This window comes from Salvelinus alpinus, chromosome 17 (assembly GCF_045679555.1).
Source record: "Salvelinus alpinus chromosome 17, SLU_Salpinus.1, whole genome shotgun sequence".
Lineage (NCBI taxonomy): Eukaryota > Metazoa > Chordata > Actinopteri > Salmoniformes > Salmonidae > Salvelinus > Salvelinus alpinus.
The window spans coordinates 47,450,440-47,468,011 of NC_092102.1; the positions used below are offsets into that span (position 1 = coordinate 47,450,440).

General features: G+C 40.8%; 2 protein-coding genes across 5 annotated transcripts in view; one reads left to right on the forward strand and one right to left on the reverse strand.

Annotated features, from left to right (window-relative positions):
- The window catches only part of LOC139543075 (aerolysin-like protein), a 126,176-nt gene that overhangs the window by 76,860 nt on the left and 31,744 nt on the right, over positions 1-17,572 (forward strand). The gene's annotated exons all lie outside the window — the stretch shown is intronic.
- LOC139543067 (aerolysin-like protein) lies at positions 442-17,379 on the reverse strand. 4 transcript variants are annotated; one of them, XM_071349199.1, is made up of 4 exons: positions 17,238-17,379; positions 15,316-15,414; positions 10,766-10,796; positions 442-9,294 (listed from the first exon to the last, which is right to left on the reverse strand). In XM_071349199.1, exon 4 carries the CDS (start codon positions 9,265-9,267, stop codon positions 8,728-8,730), a length of 540 nt encoding a protein of 179 aa, XP_071205300.1. In that variant the 5' UTR covers positions 9,268-9,294; positions 10,766-10,796; positions 15,316-15,414; positions 17,238-17,379; the 3' UTR covers positions 442-8,727. The 4 variants fall into 4 exon arrangements, with proteins under 4 accessions (XP_071205300.1, XP_071205299.1, XP_071205301.1 ...); XM_071349198.1 differs by having other exon boundaries at positions 15,312-15,414; positions 17,238-17,378; XM_071349200.1 differs by lacking the exon at positions 10,766-10,796.

The window sequence follows — 17,572 nt, forward strand, 5'->3', positions numbered from 1 at the left end:
ATTTTGCCGACGTCCCAGTCTCCCAGAGTGGATCATTTTGGTCACAGGTATGACTACCACCCATTTTTGCTGATTCTGTCTCTGTCTCTGTCTCTGTCTCTGTCTCTGTCTCTGTCTCTGTCTCTGTCTCTCTCTCTCTCTCTGTCTCTGTCTCTGTCTCTGTCTCTGTCTCTCTCTCTCTCTCTCTCTCTCTCTCTCTGTCTCTGTCTCTGTCTCTCTCTCTCTCTCTCTCTCTCTCTCTCTCTCTCTCTCTCTCTCTCTCTCTCTCTCTCTCTCTCTCTCTCTCTCTCTCTCTCTCTCTCTCTCTCTCTCTCTCTCTCTCTCTCTCTCTCTCTCTCTCTCTCTCTCTCTCTCTCTCTCTCTCTCTCTCTCTCTCTCTCTCTCTCTCTCTCTCTCTCTCTCTCTCTCTCTCTCTCTCTCTCTCAATTCAATTCAATTCAATTCAATTCAATTTGCTTTATTGGCATGACGTAACAATGTACATATTGCCAAAGCTTATTTACAATATAAAAATGAGAATCAAAATGGTCAACGGGACAACAGTAACAACAATAACCAAGGGTCAAAATAACCACACATTCAACAATAACAATAAGCATACAGTAGAGGACATGTGCAGGTTGATTGGTCTGTCAGACACTGTCCCTCAACTTATGGCAGGCAGCAATGTAGTGCGCTGCCAACCCACAGCTCTCTGCGTCCTCCCCCAACAGGACTGGTAGCCTATCCTCATCAGAGAGGTCTTTGAAACCTTGAATAAGAGTTTCAAATTTGGGGAAATGACACTCTCTAATTGTTTTATATTTTTGACATTTTGTCAGGAAATGCAGCTCCGTCTCAGGTTCTGCTGTTGTGCAGTGGTTGCACAGCCTTTCCTCTACAGGGAGCCAGGTTTTCCTGTGTCTACCCTTCTCAATGGCAAGGCTGTGTTCACTGAGCCTGTACTTTGTCAAGGTTTTTCTAAGGTTTTGATCAGTAACCATAGTCAAATAGTTAGCCACGGTGTACTGTCGATTTAGGGCCAGATAGCACTGCATTTTGCTCTGTGCTTGTGCTTGTGTTTCCCAATAAGCAATGTAGTTTTGTTTTGACTGTGTTGTAATTTGGTTTATTCTGATTGATTGGATGTTCTGGTCCTGAGGCTTCAGTGTGTTAGTAGAACAGGTTTGTGAACTCAGCCCCAGGACCAGCTGGATGAGGGGACTCTTTTCTTTGCTCAGCTCTTGGTATTGCAGGGCTTGGTAGTGATATGAGAGGGGGTCACTGTATTTTAGATGTTTCCAAAACTTAATTGCTCTTTTTTGAGTTTTTATTATTAGTGGATATTTGCCTAATTCTGCCCTGCATGCATTGTTTGTAGTTTTCCTCTGGACATGTAGGAGAATCTTACAGAACTCTACATGCAGGGTTTCAATGGGATGTTTGTCCCATTTGATGAAATCTTGTTTTGCAAGTGGACCCCACACCTCGCTGCCATAAAGTGCAATTGGTTCAATGACATATTCAATTAGTTTTAGACAAATTTTAATAGGTATTTCAATTTGAATTTGCTTTTTAATTGCGTAGAATGCCCTGCGTGCTTTCTCTCTCAGTTCATTCACTGCCTAATTAAGGTGTCCAGTTGAGCTTATTTTTAAACCTAAGTAATTGTAGTGTGTGCAGTACTCTATATATTTTGTACCAATTGAGAACTTTGGTCTAATTCCCTGAGATCTGGATCTTCTCTGGAAAATCATTATTTTAGTATTTTTCTTAACCGCTGTTGTACTGTTGTACACTCTCTCACTCTCTCTCTCTCTCTCTCTCTCTCTCTCTCTCTCTCTCTCTCTCTCTCTCTCTCTCTCTCTCTCTCTCTCTCTCTCTCTCTCTCTCTCTCTCTCTCTCTCTCTCTCTCTCTCTCTCTCTCTCTCTCTCTCTCTCTCTCTCTCTCTCTCTCTCTCTCTCTCTCTCTCTCTCTCTCTCTCTCTCTCTCTCTCTCTGAAACATATGTTAACATTGCCAAAGCAAGTGAAGTAGATAATATACAAAAGTGAAATAAACAAGAAAAATGAACATAAGTTCCAAAAGAATAAAGACATTTCAAATGTCATATTATGTATATATACAGTGTTGTAACGACGTGCAAATGGTTAAGTACAAAAGGGAAAATAAATAAACATAAATAAGGGTTGTATTTACAATGGTGTTTGTTTTTCACTGGTTGCCCTTTTCTTGTGGCAACAGGTAACAAATCGTGCTGCTGTGATGGTACACTGTGATATTTCACTCAGTAGATATGGGAGTGTATCAAAATCGGGTTTGTTTTCAAATTCTTTGTGTATCTGTGTAATCTGAGGGAAATACAGTATGTGTCTCTAATATGGTCATACATTTGGCAGGAGGTTAGGAAGTGCAGCTCAGTTTCCACCTCATCTTGTGGGCAGTGTGCACATAGCCTGTCTTCTCTTGAGAGCCAGGTCTGCCTACGTCGACCTTTCTCAATAGCAAGGCTATGCTCACTGAGTCTGTAGATAGTCAAAGCTTTCCTTAAGTTTTGGTCAGTCACAGTGGTCAGGTATTCTGTCACTGTGTACTCTCTGTTTAGGGCCAAATAGCATTCTAGTTTGTTCAGTTTTTTTTGTTAATTCTTTCCAATGTGTCAAGTAATTATCTTTTTGTTTTCTCATGATTTGGTTGGGTCTAATTGTGTTGCTGTCCTGGGGCTCTGTGGGGTGTGTTTGTGTTTGTGAACAGAGCCCCAGGACCAGCTTGCTTAGAGGACTCTTCTCCAGGTTCATCTCTCTGTAGGTGATGGCTTTGTTATGGAAGGTTTGGGAATCGCTTCCTTTTAGGTGGTTGTAGAACTTAACAGCTCTTATCTGGATTTTGATAATTAGCGGGTATCGGCCTAATTCTGCTCTGCGTGCATTATTTGATCTTTTACGTTGTACACGGAGGATATTTTTGCAGAATTCTGAATGCAGAGTCTCATTTTGGTGTTTGTCCCATTTTGTGAATTCTTGGATAGTGAGCGGACCCCAGACCTCACAACCTTAAAACCTTTTCTCAATAGGGGGGCGCTGTTTTCACTTTGTAAATAGATAGAATAGATAGTTTCTAAAACCGTTTGAATTATATCTGTGAGTAAAACAGAACTCATTTTGCAGCAAACTTCCTGACAGGAAGTGAAAAATCTGAAATCGAGTCTCTGTTCCAGGGCCTTCCTATTAATTTGCTTGAAATCTATGGATATACATGCACTTCATACGCCTTCCACTAGATGTCAACAGGCAGTGGGAGGTGGAATGGGCTGTCTAGCTTGATCTGAGGTCGAACAAGAGCTCTTGGAATGACATGACCACTATTTAATTGTCTTCGAAGGCGCGGGAAGGACATCAGCATTGGCTTCTGAAAAGCTTTCGGTATACACGGTAGATATCTCCGTCTCTGATTTTATTTGATAGATGTGATAAAAACATTATAAAGTAGTTTTTTTCAACCGAGTTGTATCAGTTTATTGAACGTTAATTGCGAGTTTTGGAATTTTCTTTTTTTCTTTTCTTTGCGTGAGGTGAAGTTGGGCACGTTTGCGCCACATGGCTAGCTATGGTTGCTAATTCGACAGGAGAAGAGGACATTCTAAAACGAAACAACGATTATTCTGGACCAAGGACTCCTTGTACAAGATTCTGATGGAAGCTCAGCAAAAGTAGGAACCATTTATGATGTTATTTCGTATTTCTGTGGAAAATGTTTAGTTCTATTTTCCGTCCTTATTGCGGGCGCTGTCTCGCTATAACGTAAGCTGTTTGTTATGGTAAAGTTATTTTAAAAAATCTAACACGGCGATTGCATTAACTTCTTATGGCTGCAAGGGGCAGTATTGAGTAGCCAGTTAAATCGTGCCCATTTCAAACGGCCTCGTACTCAATTCTTGCTCGTACAATATGCATATTATTATTACTATTGGATAGAAAACACTCTCTAGTTTCTAAAACCGTTTGAATTATTTCTCTGAGTGAAACAGAACTCATTCTGCAGCACATTTCCTGACCAGGAAGTGGAATGTCAGAAATCGATGCTCTGTTCAACTTCCTGCCTATACATGGGCATGATACGTAAGAGTCTACGTACACTTCATACACCTTCCCCTGGTTGTCAAGAGGCGGTGAGAGAAGAAATTTCGTGTTTATCTTGGTCTGAGGTGGAATTAAAGCTCTTTGTATGACGTGACCGTCCATTTCCTGTTTCTGGAGCGCGCGAAAGAGGACATGGATTTGCCTTCTGTTTAGCTGTCGTTATGGACGACTAACATCTCCGGTTTAGATTTTATTTGATACATGTGACCATATCATCGTAAAGTATGTTTTTTCAATATAGTTTAATCAGATTATTGAAATTTTTTCGGGAGTTTTGCCGTGTTCCGTTCTCTGACTTTGTTGACGTTAGAGAGATCCGTGCCACTTGGCAAGTGCCCATGCTAAATCAAGAGGGAAATTTGCCGTTCCACGTCCAAACAACGACTGTTCTGGACAAAGGACACCTTGTCCAACATTCTGACGGAAGATCACCAAAAGTAAGAAACATTTTATGATGCTATTTCTAATATCTGTCGTGCATGTGAACTGGTCGTCGGCGCCCAAGTGTTTCTGGCTATTGTGGCTACGCTAATATAACGCTATATTGTGTTTTCGCTGTAAAACACTTGATAAATTGGAAATATTGTCTGGAATCACAAGATGCCTGTCTTTCAATTGCTGTACACTATGTATTTTTCAGAAATGTTTTATGATGAGTATTTAGTTATTTGGCGTTGGTGTCTGTAATTGTTCTGTCTGCTTTCGGTGCAATTTCTGACTGTAGCTGCAATGTAAACTATGATTTATACCTGAAATATGCACATTTTTCTAACAAAACATATGCTATACAATAAATATGTTATCAGACTGTCATCTGATGAAGTTGTTTCTTGGTTAGTGGCTATTTATATCTTTATTTGGTCGAATTTGTGATAGCTACTGATGGAGTAAAAAACTGATGGAGTAAGAAAAGTGGTGTCTTTTGCTAACGTGGTTAGCTAATAGATTTACATATTGTGTCTTCCCTGTAAAACATTTTAAAAATCGGACATGTTGGCTTGATTCACAAGATGTGTACCTTTCATATGCTGTATTGGACTTGTTAATGTGTGAAAGTTAAATATTAAAAAAAAATATCTTTTGAATTTCGCGCCCTGCACTTGAGCTGGATGTTGTCATAAGTGTACCGGTGTCGGGCTGCACCCCAAACAGGTTAAGAACTAGTGTATCTTTCATTTGCTGTCCAACATGTATTTTTTAGTAAAGTTTATGATGAGTTGATTGGTCAGATTAGGTGAGTGTCAGAAATATATCCGGAGATTCTGGGAAAAAGTTGCTACATTTTCACAATGTATAACCACGGTTTTCAGCTCAAAATATGCACATTTTCGAACAAAACATAAGTGTACTGTATAACCTGATGTTATAGGACTGTCATCTGATGAAGTTGGTCAAGGTTAGTGAATAATTTTATATCTTTTGCTGTTTTTTTGCGATCGCTACCTTTGCGGTGAATGAATGCGGTTGTGTGTTTGGCTATTGTGGTAAGCTAATATAATGCTATATTGTGTTTTCGCTGTAAAACACTTAAAAAATCTGAAATATTGGCTGGACACCATGTATTTTTCATAAATGTTTTATGATGAGTATTTAGGTATTTCACGTTGCTCTCTGTAATTATTCTTGCTGCTTCGGTGCTATTGGTGATTGTAGCTGCAATGTAAAACTATGATTTTATACCTCAAATATGCACATTTTCGAACAAAACATAGATTTATTGTATAACATGTTATAAGACTGTCATCTGATGAAGTTGTTTCTTGGTTAGTGACTAATTATATCTCTATTTGGTCGGTTTTGTGATAGCTACCTATGCGGTAAAAAAATTGTGAAAATATGCGGTTGAGTCTTTTGCTATTGTGGTTAGCTAATAGAAATACATATTGTGTTTTCGCTGTAAAACATTTTAAAAATCGGAAATGATGGCTGGATTCACAAGATGTGTATCTTTCATTTGGTGTCTTGGACTTGTGATTTCATTATATTTATATGCTAGTATTTACTTGTGGCGCTATGCTAGTCAGCTTTTTACTGATGAGGATGCTCCCGGATCCGGGATGAGTACCAAGTAGAAGTTAAAGGGCAATGTGTTCTATAACTGATTCAAGTATTTTTAGCCAGATCCTAATTGGTATGTCAATTTTTATGTTCCTTTTGATTTCATAGAATGCCCTTCTTGCCTTGTCTCTCAGATCGTTCACAGCTTTGTAGAAGTTACCTTTGGCGCTGATGTTTAGGCCAAGGTATGTATAATTTTTTATGTGTTCTAGAGTAATGGTGTCTAGATGGAATTGGTATTTGTGGTCCTGGCGACTGAACCTTTTTTGGAATAACATTATTTTTGTCTTACTGAGATTTACTGTCAGGACTCAGGTCTGGCAGAATCTGTGCAGAAGATTTAGGTGCTGCTGTAGGCCCTCCTTGGTTGGTGACAGAAGCACCAGATCATCAGCAAACAGTAGACATTTGACTTCAGATTCTAGTAGGGTGAGGCCGGGTGCTGCAGACTTTTCTAGTGCCCTTGCCAATTCGTTGATATATATGTTGAAGAGGGTGGGGCTTAAGCTGCATCCCTGTCTCATCCCACGGCCCTGTGGGAGGAAATGTGTGTGTTTTTTGCCTATTTTAACCGTGCACTTGTTGTTTGTGTACATGGATTTTATCATGTCGTATGTTTTTCCCCCAAAACCACTTTCCATCAATTTGTATAGCAGACCCTCATGCCAAATTGGGTCGAAGGCTTTTTTGAAATCAACAATGCATGCGACAGTTTTGCCTTTGTCTGTTTGTGTGTTTGTCAATTAGGGTGTGCAGGGTGAATATGTGGTCTGCCATATGATAATTTGGTAAAAAGCCAATTTGACATTTACTCAGTACATTGTTTTCACTGAGGAAATGTACGAGTCTGCTGTCAATGATAATGCAGAGTATTTTCCCAAGGTTGCTGTTGACGCATATCCCACGGTAGTTATTGGAGTCACGTTTGTCTCCACTTTTGTGGATTGGGGTGATCAGTCCTTGGTTCCAAATATTGGAGTGAGTTAGGTCTGCTCTACACCAAATTAGCATACCCCCTGAGTCCCTTCCCTGTTTCACACCTGGTAGTTTGATGGATGGGACTACCAGCTCTCTGTCACCTAGAGGGCAACCAGTGGGTCTGTCTCCACTATAGCAGGTTTCTTGAAGGATGACAATGTCTGTATTTCCGATTTCTTTGATGAAGTCCAGGTTCCTGCTCTTTAGGCCAAAGGCAGATGACCTCCGGCCTTGGATATTCCAGGATGAGATAGCAATGTTGTTGGTCGTGTGTTTTGGCCTCAGGCTAGTAAGTGTGAGTAGAGCCTGCTGTGCATCTGGTATATGCCATTGGCTTGGGCTAGTGTAAGAGTGGGTGTTGGGCCTGTTTTCCTACTCACGGCCTGGGCGTATGTGTGACTTCCATGTTGAGGCCCTCTTTACGGGGGTGGGGTGCATGGGGTGGGCAGGAGTGGCATAGGTCTCATCTGAGGGGGCCTAAATGGGGTGTGGGCATGGTTGACTTGGGGGTGAGTTGATTGGTTGGGGTGGGGGTGTGTATGTGGCTGGTGGTGTTGTGGTCTGGATGTAGGTCCTCTCGGTGTGGGTCCTCTATGTGTAGGTCCAGGGGGGATCCCACAGGTCTGGGAGAGTGTCTCGCTGGTCTGGGCAGGGTGTCAATTAATCTGTTGCTCCTGTGTGAAGTGTTGGGGCTGCGTTTGAGAGCCATGTCCTTTAGAGTCCGTGCGAAGGTGGGCACTGCTGCCTTGTATAGGTGGACCTGGTCATAGAGGCTGTTCAAGTCCAGGGTGGAGTGGTGGGTCAGGAAAACATTTGGTTTTGAGGCACAGTGACAGGAAATACTTGCGGTTACCCGCTGTTTGGTAGCAGGGTGGAAGTCTTTTCGTGGTAGCAGGATGGAGATAACCACTTGTGCATTGGGGAAAGAAGAAGAAGCATTTTCAATCACTCCCTTCAGTGCTGTGGCCACCCTTTCCTGCTGTGTTCTCAGGTCGTTTGTGCCTGTGTGTATTATTATGTGGCTAGGTGATCCTAGTTGGTCCTCAAACAGAAGGTCTAGGGCGCGCTGGGTGTTTGGACACCTGTTTGGGAAAAAGTTTTTTTTCTTGTATATATTTCCCATTTGAGTCTATAAGGAGTCCAATCTGTGTCTTGTGTATGTCCTCAGTGGGTGTGGGGGGGGTTGTCAGGAGGCCTGGCAGGGTGGCTGACATGGGGGTGCTCAGAGGGGATGAGATCCCCTGGGCTTGGGGTTCTTCATTTGTCTGTTTTGCTGTGATGTCGACGCTATGGTCAGGGTCTGGTGTGGACTGTTCTGCTGTGGTGTCGAGACTTTTGTCGGGAGCTGAGGTGGACTGTTCTGCTGGCTTCTCTGCGGGGGTGGCCACCTCTCTAGTGGGTTGATCTCTGTCACACACCATCCCCCTCACCCTCTCCTCCAGCAGTCTGATCCTCTCCTCTAGTGCTCTGTTCTTCTCCTGCTCTTGCTTTTTATATTGTTGAAGTTGTCTCCCCACAGTCCAGCGTGCAGATATGTCTCTCTCCACCTCCAGCTCTCTGGGTCTGGTTAATGTTAGAGCATCGGTAGAGTTTTCCTGAGCCGTCTACACACATCTATAAAAGAGCTTACCTGGGGTTTGAAGAGGGACAGGTTGGCATACTCCATGTTGGTCAGCACGGACGACTTGATGGGGTTGATGAAGAGGAAGCCCATACGTTCAACGGCCAAGCCAGACCTGCCCTCCAGCACCAGGCAGATTCCAGACCCCACATCTACGGTGTACTCAGTAATCAGTGGCCAGCTGGTCGTTTTTTCAAAGAACTGACGGTTTTCACTCGTCGTGAACTTGATGGCACCCAGAAATGTGCCGGCGCCGTTATCCCACAGCGACAGCTTTGTGATGCGCTCGCCGAGGTTGAACTCAAACTCATTGAAAGTGTTCTCATCTCCAAAAGTCGCCACTTTCCCGTCGGTCAGCTCCGCCCGCACAGCTTTGACCTGCGAGCCTTCCACCGCCACTCCAATCTTCTTGAGGGTGGCACCGTTGTCCATGCCATGGAAATTAAATGAACTGCTTCCTTGACCACCGATCAAATGCAGTGTGGTTGCCATGTTGAGTGTGTGTGTGCGTCATGTAACCTGAAATACAAATTTGTACAGATACATTTTAAAAACCTCCCAACTCAAAGGAGATCTGATTCAGACATTCAAAGCACCAAAAGAACATTAAGGAACAAGATGAAAGGATCAAACAATAACCAAGGGATATAATGACTCATGGTAGGAACTAGAGGTCAAGCAACACATCAGTCTAGGGCAGGGCTCTCTAACCATGTTCCTGGAGAGCTACCCTCCTGTTGGTTTTCACTCCAGCCCCAGTTGTAACTAACCTGATTCAGTTTATCATCCAGTTAATTATTGGAATCAGGTGGAATAGATTGGAATGAAAAAATACAGGACGGTACCTCTGGTCTAGGATGACCAAATCGCTGCACAATCCTCAGGTCACTGAGAATGACGTGTTCTGTTATTGCTCCTAACTCCTCCTTGCCCTCCTCTGATCGTTCCATCTCTATTCGTCTGGAATCTATCACACCCATTCCTTCCTCCTCAGCTAGGGACCTCCGAGTCACCATGGAGTCCCTCTCCTACTCCCAGCACCTCCCCACTCTAACTCCTGCTGTTTCTTCCTGATCAACACCATGGAGTCCCTCTCCTACTCCCAGCACCTCCCCACTCTACCTCCTGCTGTTTCTTCCTGATCAACACCATGGAGTCCCTCTCCTACTCCCAGCACCTCCCCATTCTACCTCCTGCTGTTTCCTCCTGATCAACACCATGGAGTCCCTCTCCTACTCCCAGCACCTCCCCACTCTACCTCCTGCTGTTTCTTCCTGATCAACACCATGGAGTCCCTCTCCTACTCCCAGCACCTCCCCACTCTACCTCCTGCTGTTTCTTCCTGATCAACACCATGGAGTCCCTCTCCTACTCCCAGCACCTCCCCACTCTACCTCCTGCTGTTTCTTCCTGATCAACACCATGGAGTCCCTCTCCTACTCCCAGCACCTCCCCACTCTACCTCCTGCTGTTTCTTCCTGATCAACACCATGGAGTCCCTCTCCTACTCCCAGCACCTCCCCATTCTACCTCCTGCTGTTTCCTCCTGATCAACACCATGGAGTCCCTCTCCTACTCCCAGCACCTCCCCACTCTACCTCCTGCTGTTTCTTCCTGATCAACACCATGGAGTCCCTCTCCTACTCCCAGCACCTCCCCATTCTACCTCCTGCTGTTTCCTCCTGATCAACACCATGGAGTCCCTCTCCTACTCCCAGCACCTCCCCACTCTACCTCCTGCTGTTTCTTCCTGATCAACTTGGTGACATATGTAATGATGATGTAAACATATTGTTATGTAAGTGAGCACGTCTCTATGCACTTATACAATTATTTAATATGTTGCTATAATTACGAATACTCATGAATAATGATGAGTGCACATTTTATAGATGCTACATCAGTATATGATACCCTGCCCTATGATGATGAGTATGAATGTAATAGATGCTACATCAGAATATGAGGTGTTTATGGTGCTGGAACTCACCTTTCCAACAAAAGTTGCTGCTTTGTAATATCTGAAAGAATAAAGATTGACATGAATTAATATAGTCCAATATTCTTTAGGACAGAGGCTGCACTATTCACAGGTATGTACTCATGTATTATAATATAGAACAATATTCTAAGACAGGCTGTGTCACGATCGTCTTGAGGATAATGAGTGGACCAAGGCGCAGCGTGTGAAAAATACATCTCTTTTATTTGAGACGAGTGAAACACGAAACGAACACTTATAACAAAACAAAACAACAAACGACCGTGAAGCTACAAACGTAAGTGCAATACTAAAGCTACAAACGTTCTACATAGACAATTACCCACAAAACCCAATGCCTATGGCTGCCTTAAATATGGCTCTCAATCAGAGACAATGAACCACAGCTGCCTCTAATTGAGAACCAATCTAGGCAGCCATAGACATACAAAACCCCTAGACAAGACTCTGACCCATTTAACCTACAAACCCCTAGACAATCCAAAAACACATACATTCCCCATGTCACCCTGACCTAACTAAAATAATAAAGAAAACAAAGAATACTAAGGCCAGGGCGTGACAGGCTGCAGTATTCACAGGTATGCATTAATATATTATAATATAGAACAATATTCTTTCAGACAGGCTTTAGTATTCACAGGTATGTATTAATATATTATAATATAGTACAATATTCTTTAAGACAGGCTTTCGTATTTACAGTTATGCATTAATATATTATAATATAGTCCAATATTCTTTCAGACAGGTATGTATTAATATATTATAATATAGTACAATATTCTTTCAGACAGGCTACAGTATTCACAGGTATGTATTAATATATTATGACAATGTCTAATATAGAACAGGGTCTGTTAACTTTATCAAGTGTCTGTCCAATTAAAACTAACCATCAGATTTAGTCAAGTAACACCTAAAACCTGAATCATTCAAACGTCATTACTGAATGTAGATCCAAACTTTACCTCGATTTCAAATGGTTAATAATAATAATGACCAGTAAGTCAACTGTTTCATCATTTAGGAAGCATTTGTTCCATGAAATGTGCAGTTTATTAGTAGTCAAATCAACATTAGTTCAACATTTTTTCACTTAGCAAGATGAGTTGTTAAGATTTGTTTTTACTAACATACAACACGTATGCAGGCCTCAGATTCAAAGATAGAAATAGGTTCTATAATTTAATTCAAGTAAGCTTCCATTTTAAAGCTGCATTAGGTCAGATTTATTTTTAAATTTGGTGAAATTGTCATCACACATCGTCAGCTATCAGTATGTAAAATATTCTGAGAGTAGATCCAGCTTCTTTGACTGCCCTTCACTCTGCAATCACTCTGAAAAATCGTTCCAGCCAATCATGTCCCTAGTAGGGAGTTACCTAATGTGCACAAATAATTTGATTTAAACAGATAAATATACATGATGAATTATATCACCTTCATTATTTGGGATTTATTAACAGTTATGTCTGCAGGCAGAAGGCACAGAAAGGATCTATCGCTGCACAAGAGGAGCAGAAGTTGGAGCCAGATAAATGTTTGTTTGTTGGTAACATGCCTGTTTATGCATTCAATTTAAATTAAGGATAATGAAGTTGGTAAAGTGACTGATAAAAGCCTGTTTTTTGCCCGAGATAGCACCAGTCACCTACATTAAACATTTCAGTACCCAATGCTAGATGTGTCAATCAGTGTATTCAAGATGAAGAGACAGCTTGATGTAAAACACTACACTCAACAGTCTACTCACCTCAGATTAAACATCATACTAACATCATACTTTTGAATTCAAAACAGAACAATAGGAGGCTGAAGTCAACCATGTGAAAACAAGGCCACAGTTAACATGTCGTCCCCCACGAATGATGCAGTAACCACTATTTATTTCACGATGGCGCCGGAGGGGAGGGCTTTCGTCTTATCGTCTCTCAACCAACCAAGCTATTTTGTTTGTTTTTACATTATGCTGCTGCTATTATTTGTTATTCTTATCTATTACTTTTTTTTAAACATTTTGTAGGTATTTTTTTCTTACAACGGCATTGTTGTTTAAGGCCTCGTCACTGTAAGGTGAAATATTGTATTCAGCGCATGTGACAAATAACATTTTATTGAATTGAGATATTGTGTGTAACTAACAAATTGCAGTTAATTGCCATAGCTCCCACCTTGGGCCAATCAGTGTAATTTTATAAATGTTGGATCTCTATGGCAAGATGAATCATTCACCCAAGTTTTGTCAAAATCAGCCCAGTGCTCTCAGATATCTTGTTTAACTAACGCACAAAACAAACATACCAACGGACAGACAGAGACAGTTCCGTAGTTTCATCGTGGGGGACAACAAAACCATACCATGCTTGTTCAGCTAGACTTTATAAATGATTAGGCCTGGCAGCATAGCCTAGTGGTTAGAGCTTTGGACTAATACCTGAATGGTTGCAAGTTCTAATCCCTGAGCTGACAAATATTTTATTCTGCCCCTGAACAAGGCAGTTAACCTTTCACGAGCCTCTACCCCGGGTCCGGCATCACCCCCCACCCCCCCCACACACTGATTAGCATAGCTAGCATAGCTTCACAAGTAGATAGTAGCATCTAAATATCATTAAATCACAAGTCCAAGACACCAGATGAAAGATACAGATCTTGTGAATAAAGCCACCATTTCAGATTTTTAAAATGTTTTACAGGGAAGACACAATATGTAAATCTATTAGCTAAACACGTTAGCAAAATACACCACTTTTCTAACTCCATCAGTTTCTTACTCCTTCAGGTGCTATCACCAATTCGGCTCAACTAAGATATTGATAGCCAATAACCTATAAAAAACCTCTTCAGATGACAGTCTGATAACATATTTATGGTATAGGATAGGTGTTGTTAGAAAAAAGTGCATATTTCAGGTAGAAATCACAGTTTACAATTGCACCGACCATCACAAATCGACTAGAATTACTAGATAGAGCAACGTGTATGACCAATTTACTCATCATAAAACATTTCATAAAAATAGACAAAGCATAGCAATGGAAAGACCCAGTTCTTGTGATTTCAGACCATATTTCAGATTTTCTAAGCGTTTTTCAGCGAAAACACAATAAATCGATAAGTTAGCATACCACATGTGCAAACGTTACCAGAGCATCGATTCCAGCCAAAGAGCGCTATAACGTAATCACCGCCAAAATATATTAATTTTTTCACTAACCTTCTCAGAATTCTTCCGATGACACTCCTGTAACATCATTTTACAACATACATATACAGTTTGTTCGAAAAGGTGCATATTTAGCCATACAAAACCGTGGTTACACAATAAAAATACTAGGAAATCAAGCCTCAATATGTCTGACGTCATCTATCAGAGTGATCTAGTTTAATTGAAAGCTAATCATATACTTGACTAAAAAATACAGGGTTGACAGGAATCGAAAGACAAATTAGTTCTTAATGCAATCGCTGATTTACATTTTTTTAATTATCCTTACTTTTCAATACAGGTTGCGCCAAGCGAAGCTATAGCAAACAAGATGGCGACATAAACGTTTAACATTTATCGACAGAAACACGATTTATCATCATAAATTGTTCTTACTGTGAGCCGTTCTTCCATCAGAATCTTGGGCAAAGAATCCTTTCTTGGGTCTAATCGTCTTTTGGTCGAAAGCTGTCCTCTTGCCATGTGGAAATGCCCACTGCGTTCGGCATGAACTGGAAACGTGCCCAGCTGTTCAAAGTGCGTCAGAAATAAATGGGTCAAAATCGCACTAAACGGATATAAATTGCTATAAAACGGTTTAAATTAACTACCTTATGATGTTTTTAACACCTCTAACGAGTAAAAACATGACCGGAGAAATATTACTGGCTAAACAAACGCTTGGAAGGAGGCGAGTCCGACGTCCTCCGTGCGCAAGAGGCAGGCAGCAAAGGGATGCTACTTCCGGTATTTGCTCTTTTATGCAGCCCCTGATTGCGCAATCGATACCATTCAAAGCGTCATCACGTACTGACATCCAGGGGAAGACGTAAGCAGTGTCCGTATCCTCATAGCAATAACAGTGGCCTTTAAACTGACTCCAGATCAGGGGCCAAAATGTGTGAAATCTGACTCCATGTCAGGGAAATTGCTCTAGAATTTGTTCTGTTCCACTCAGAGACAAAATTCCAACGCCTATAGAAACTGGAGACTGTTTTCTATCCAATAATAGTAATAATATGCATATTGTACGAGCAAGAATTTAGTAGGAAGCCGTTTAATCTGTAATGCAATTATGCTAATGAGAAAACAGCACCCCCTGTAGTCGCAAGAAGTTAACCCACTGTTCCTAGGCCATCATTGAAATTAAGAATTTGTTCTTAAAATATTTTATTTTAAATCAAATATTAAGCAGCTGTTTCAGAATTTAGAAAACATTTGTTGCATGAAATGTTTTGTTAATTAGTTGGTCAAAATAACAATCTACCTTTCAAATATTGCTCATATATCAAGATTAGTTATATAGTGACATTGTGTACTTACATACAATGTTATGCAGTCCTCAGTGTTAAGGATGACTATAGAAGATCTTGATGGAAGAAAACTGATTGGTTCCGAGATTCCGAGTGAAGTTCAGTTGTTTAACCTTTCACGAGCCTCTACCCCGGGTCCGGGATCACCCCCCACCCCCCCCACACACTGATTAGCATAGCTAGCATAGCTTCACAAGTAGATAGTAGCATCTAAATATCATTAAATCACAAGTCCAAGACACCAGATGAAAGATACACATCTTGTGAATAAAGCCACCGTTTCAGATTTTTCAAATGTTTTACAGGGAAGACACAATATGTAAATCTATTAGCTAAACACGTTAGCAAAATACACCACTTTTCTAACTCCATCAGTTTCTTACTCCTTCAGGTGCTATCACCAATTCGGCTCAACTAAGATATTGATAGCCAATAACCTATAAAAAACCTCTTCAGATGACAGTCTGATAACATATTTATGGTATAGGATAGGTGTTGTTAGAAAAAAGTGCATATTTCAGGTAGAAATCACAGTTTACAATTGCACCGACCATCACAAATCGACTAGAATTACTAGATAGAGCAACGTGTATGACCAATTTACTCATCATAAAACATTTCATAAAAATAGACAAAGCATAGCAATGGAAAGACCCAGTTCTTGTGATTTCAGACCATATTTCAGATTTTCTAAGCGTTTTTCAGCGAAAACACAATAAATCGATAAGTTAGCATACCACATGTGCAAACGTTACCAGAGCATCGATTCCAGCCAAAGAGCGCTATAACGTAATCACCGCCAAAATATATTAATTTTTTCACTAACCTTCTCAGAATTCTTCAGATGACACTCCTGTAACATCATTTTACAACATACATATACAGTTTGTTCGAAAAGGTGCATATTTAGCCATACAAAACCGTGGTTACACAATAAAAATACTAGGAAATCAAGCCTCAATATGTCTGACGTCATCTATCAGAGTGATCTAGTTTAATTGAAAGCTAATCATATACTTGACTAAAAAATACAGGGTTGACAGGAATCGAAAGACAAATTAGTTCTTAATGCAACCGCTGATTTACATTTTTAAAATTATCCTTACTTTTCAATACAGGGTTCGCCAAGTGAAGCTATACCAAACAAAATGGCGAAATATGCGTTTAAAATATTTCGACAGAAACACGATTTATCATATTAAATATTGCTTACTTTGAGCTGTTCTTCCATCATATTCTTGGGCAATGTATCCTTTCTATGTTATAAACGTCTTTTGGTCGATAGATGTCCTCTGTCCTTCGAAATGTCCACCACCAACGACCGACACCCCAAAACGTGTCCAAAGTTTCAGAGTGCACAACAAATAAATTCCTCAAAATCGCACTAAACGGATATAAATTGCTATAAAACGGTTCAAATTAACTACATTATGATGTTTTTAACAACTATAACGACTGAAAACATGACCGGAGAAATATTGCTGGTTAGATTTGGATTTGGAACGAGGCAAGTCCGATGGCCTTCACGCTTCAGGCGCACGACGAGAAAGGGCGGTCCCTATACATTTTGGTCTTTTATAATGGCTGTGAATGTCCCATCGATTTCATTCAAAACGTGATGACGTACAGACACCCAGAGGAAGACGTAGGCAGTGTCGGTTTCTTCATAGCATTCACTGTCGCCTTAAAAACAGACTCCAGATCAGAGGTAAAAATTTCTGAAATCTGAACCCTGTCATGAAAAGTGCTGTAGAAATTGTTCTGTACCACTCAGAGACAAAATTCCAACTTCTATAGAAACTAGAAGGTGTTTTCTATCCAATAATAACAATAATATGCATATTGTACGATCAAGAATTTAGCACGAGGCAGTTTAATTTGGAGACCCAAATATGCTAATGCTGAACAGCACCCCCTATAGTTGCAAGAAGTTAACATCAAAGATGCATCAGTGGATACGTGTCTCTGGAGTGGAGAAACACTCTCTTATAAAGCAGCAAAACTCCCCCCATGTCCATGCAATGATGTGCGTCAGTAGTTTTATATTGCAATTGACACAAACCCTTTGACCCTGATTAAGACATTGTATAATCATGATTAACCTGTCTGACTCTAGCGTTCCGCCAGCGGAACTCCTCCCACATTCCACTGAAAAGGCAGAGCGCGAAATTCAAAATATATTTTTTAGAAATATTTAACTTTCACACATTAACAAGTCCAATACAGCAAATGAAAGGTACACATCTTGTGAATCCAGCCAACATGTCCGAT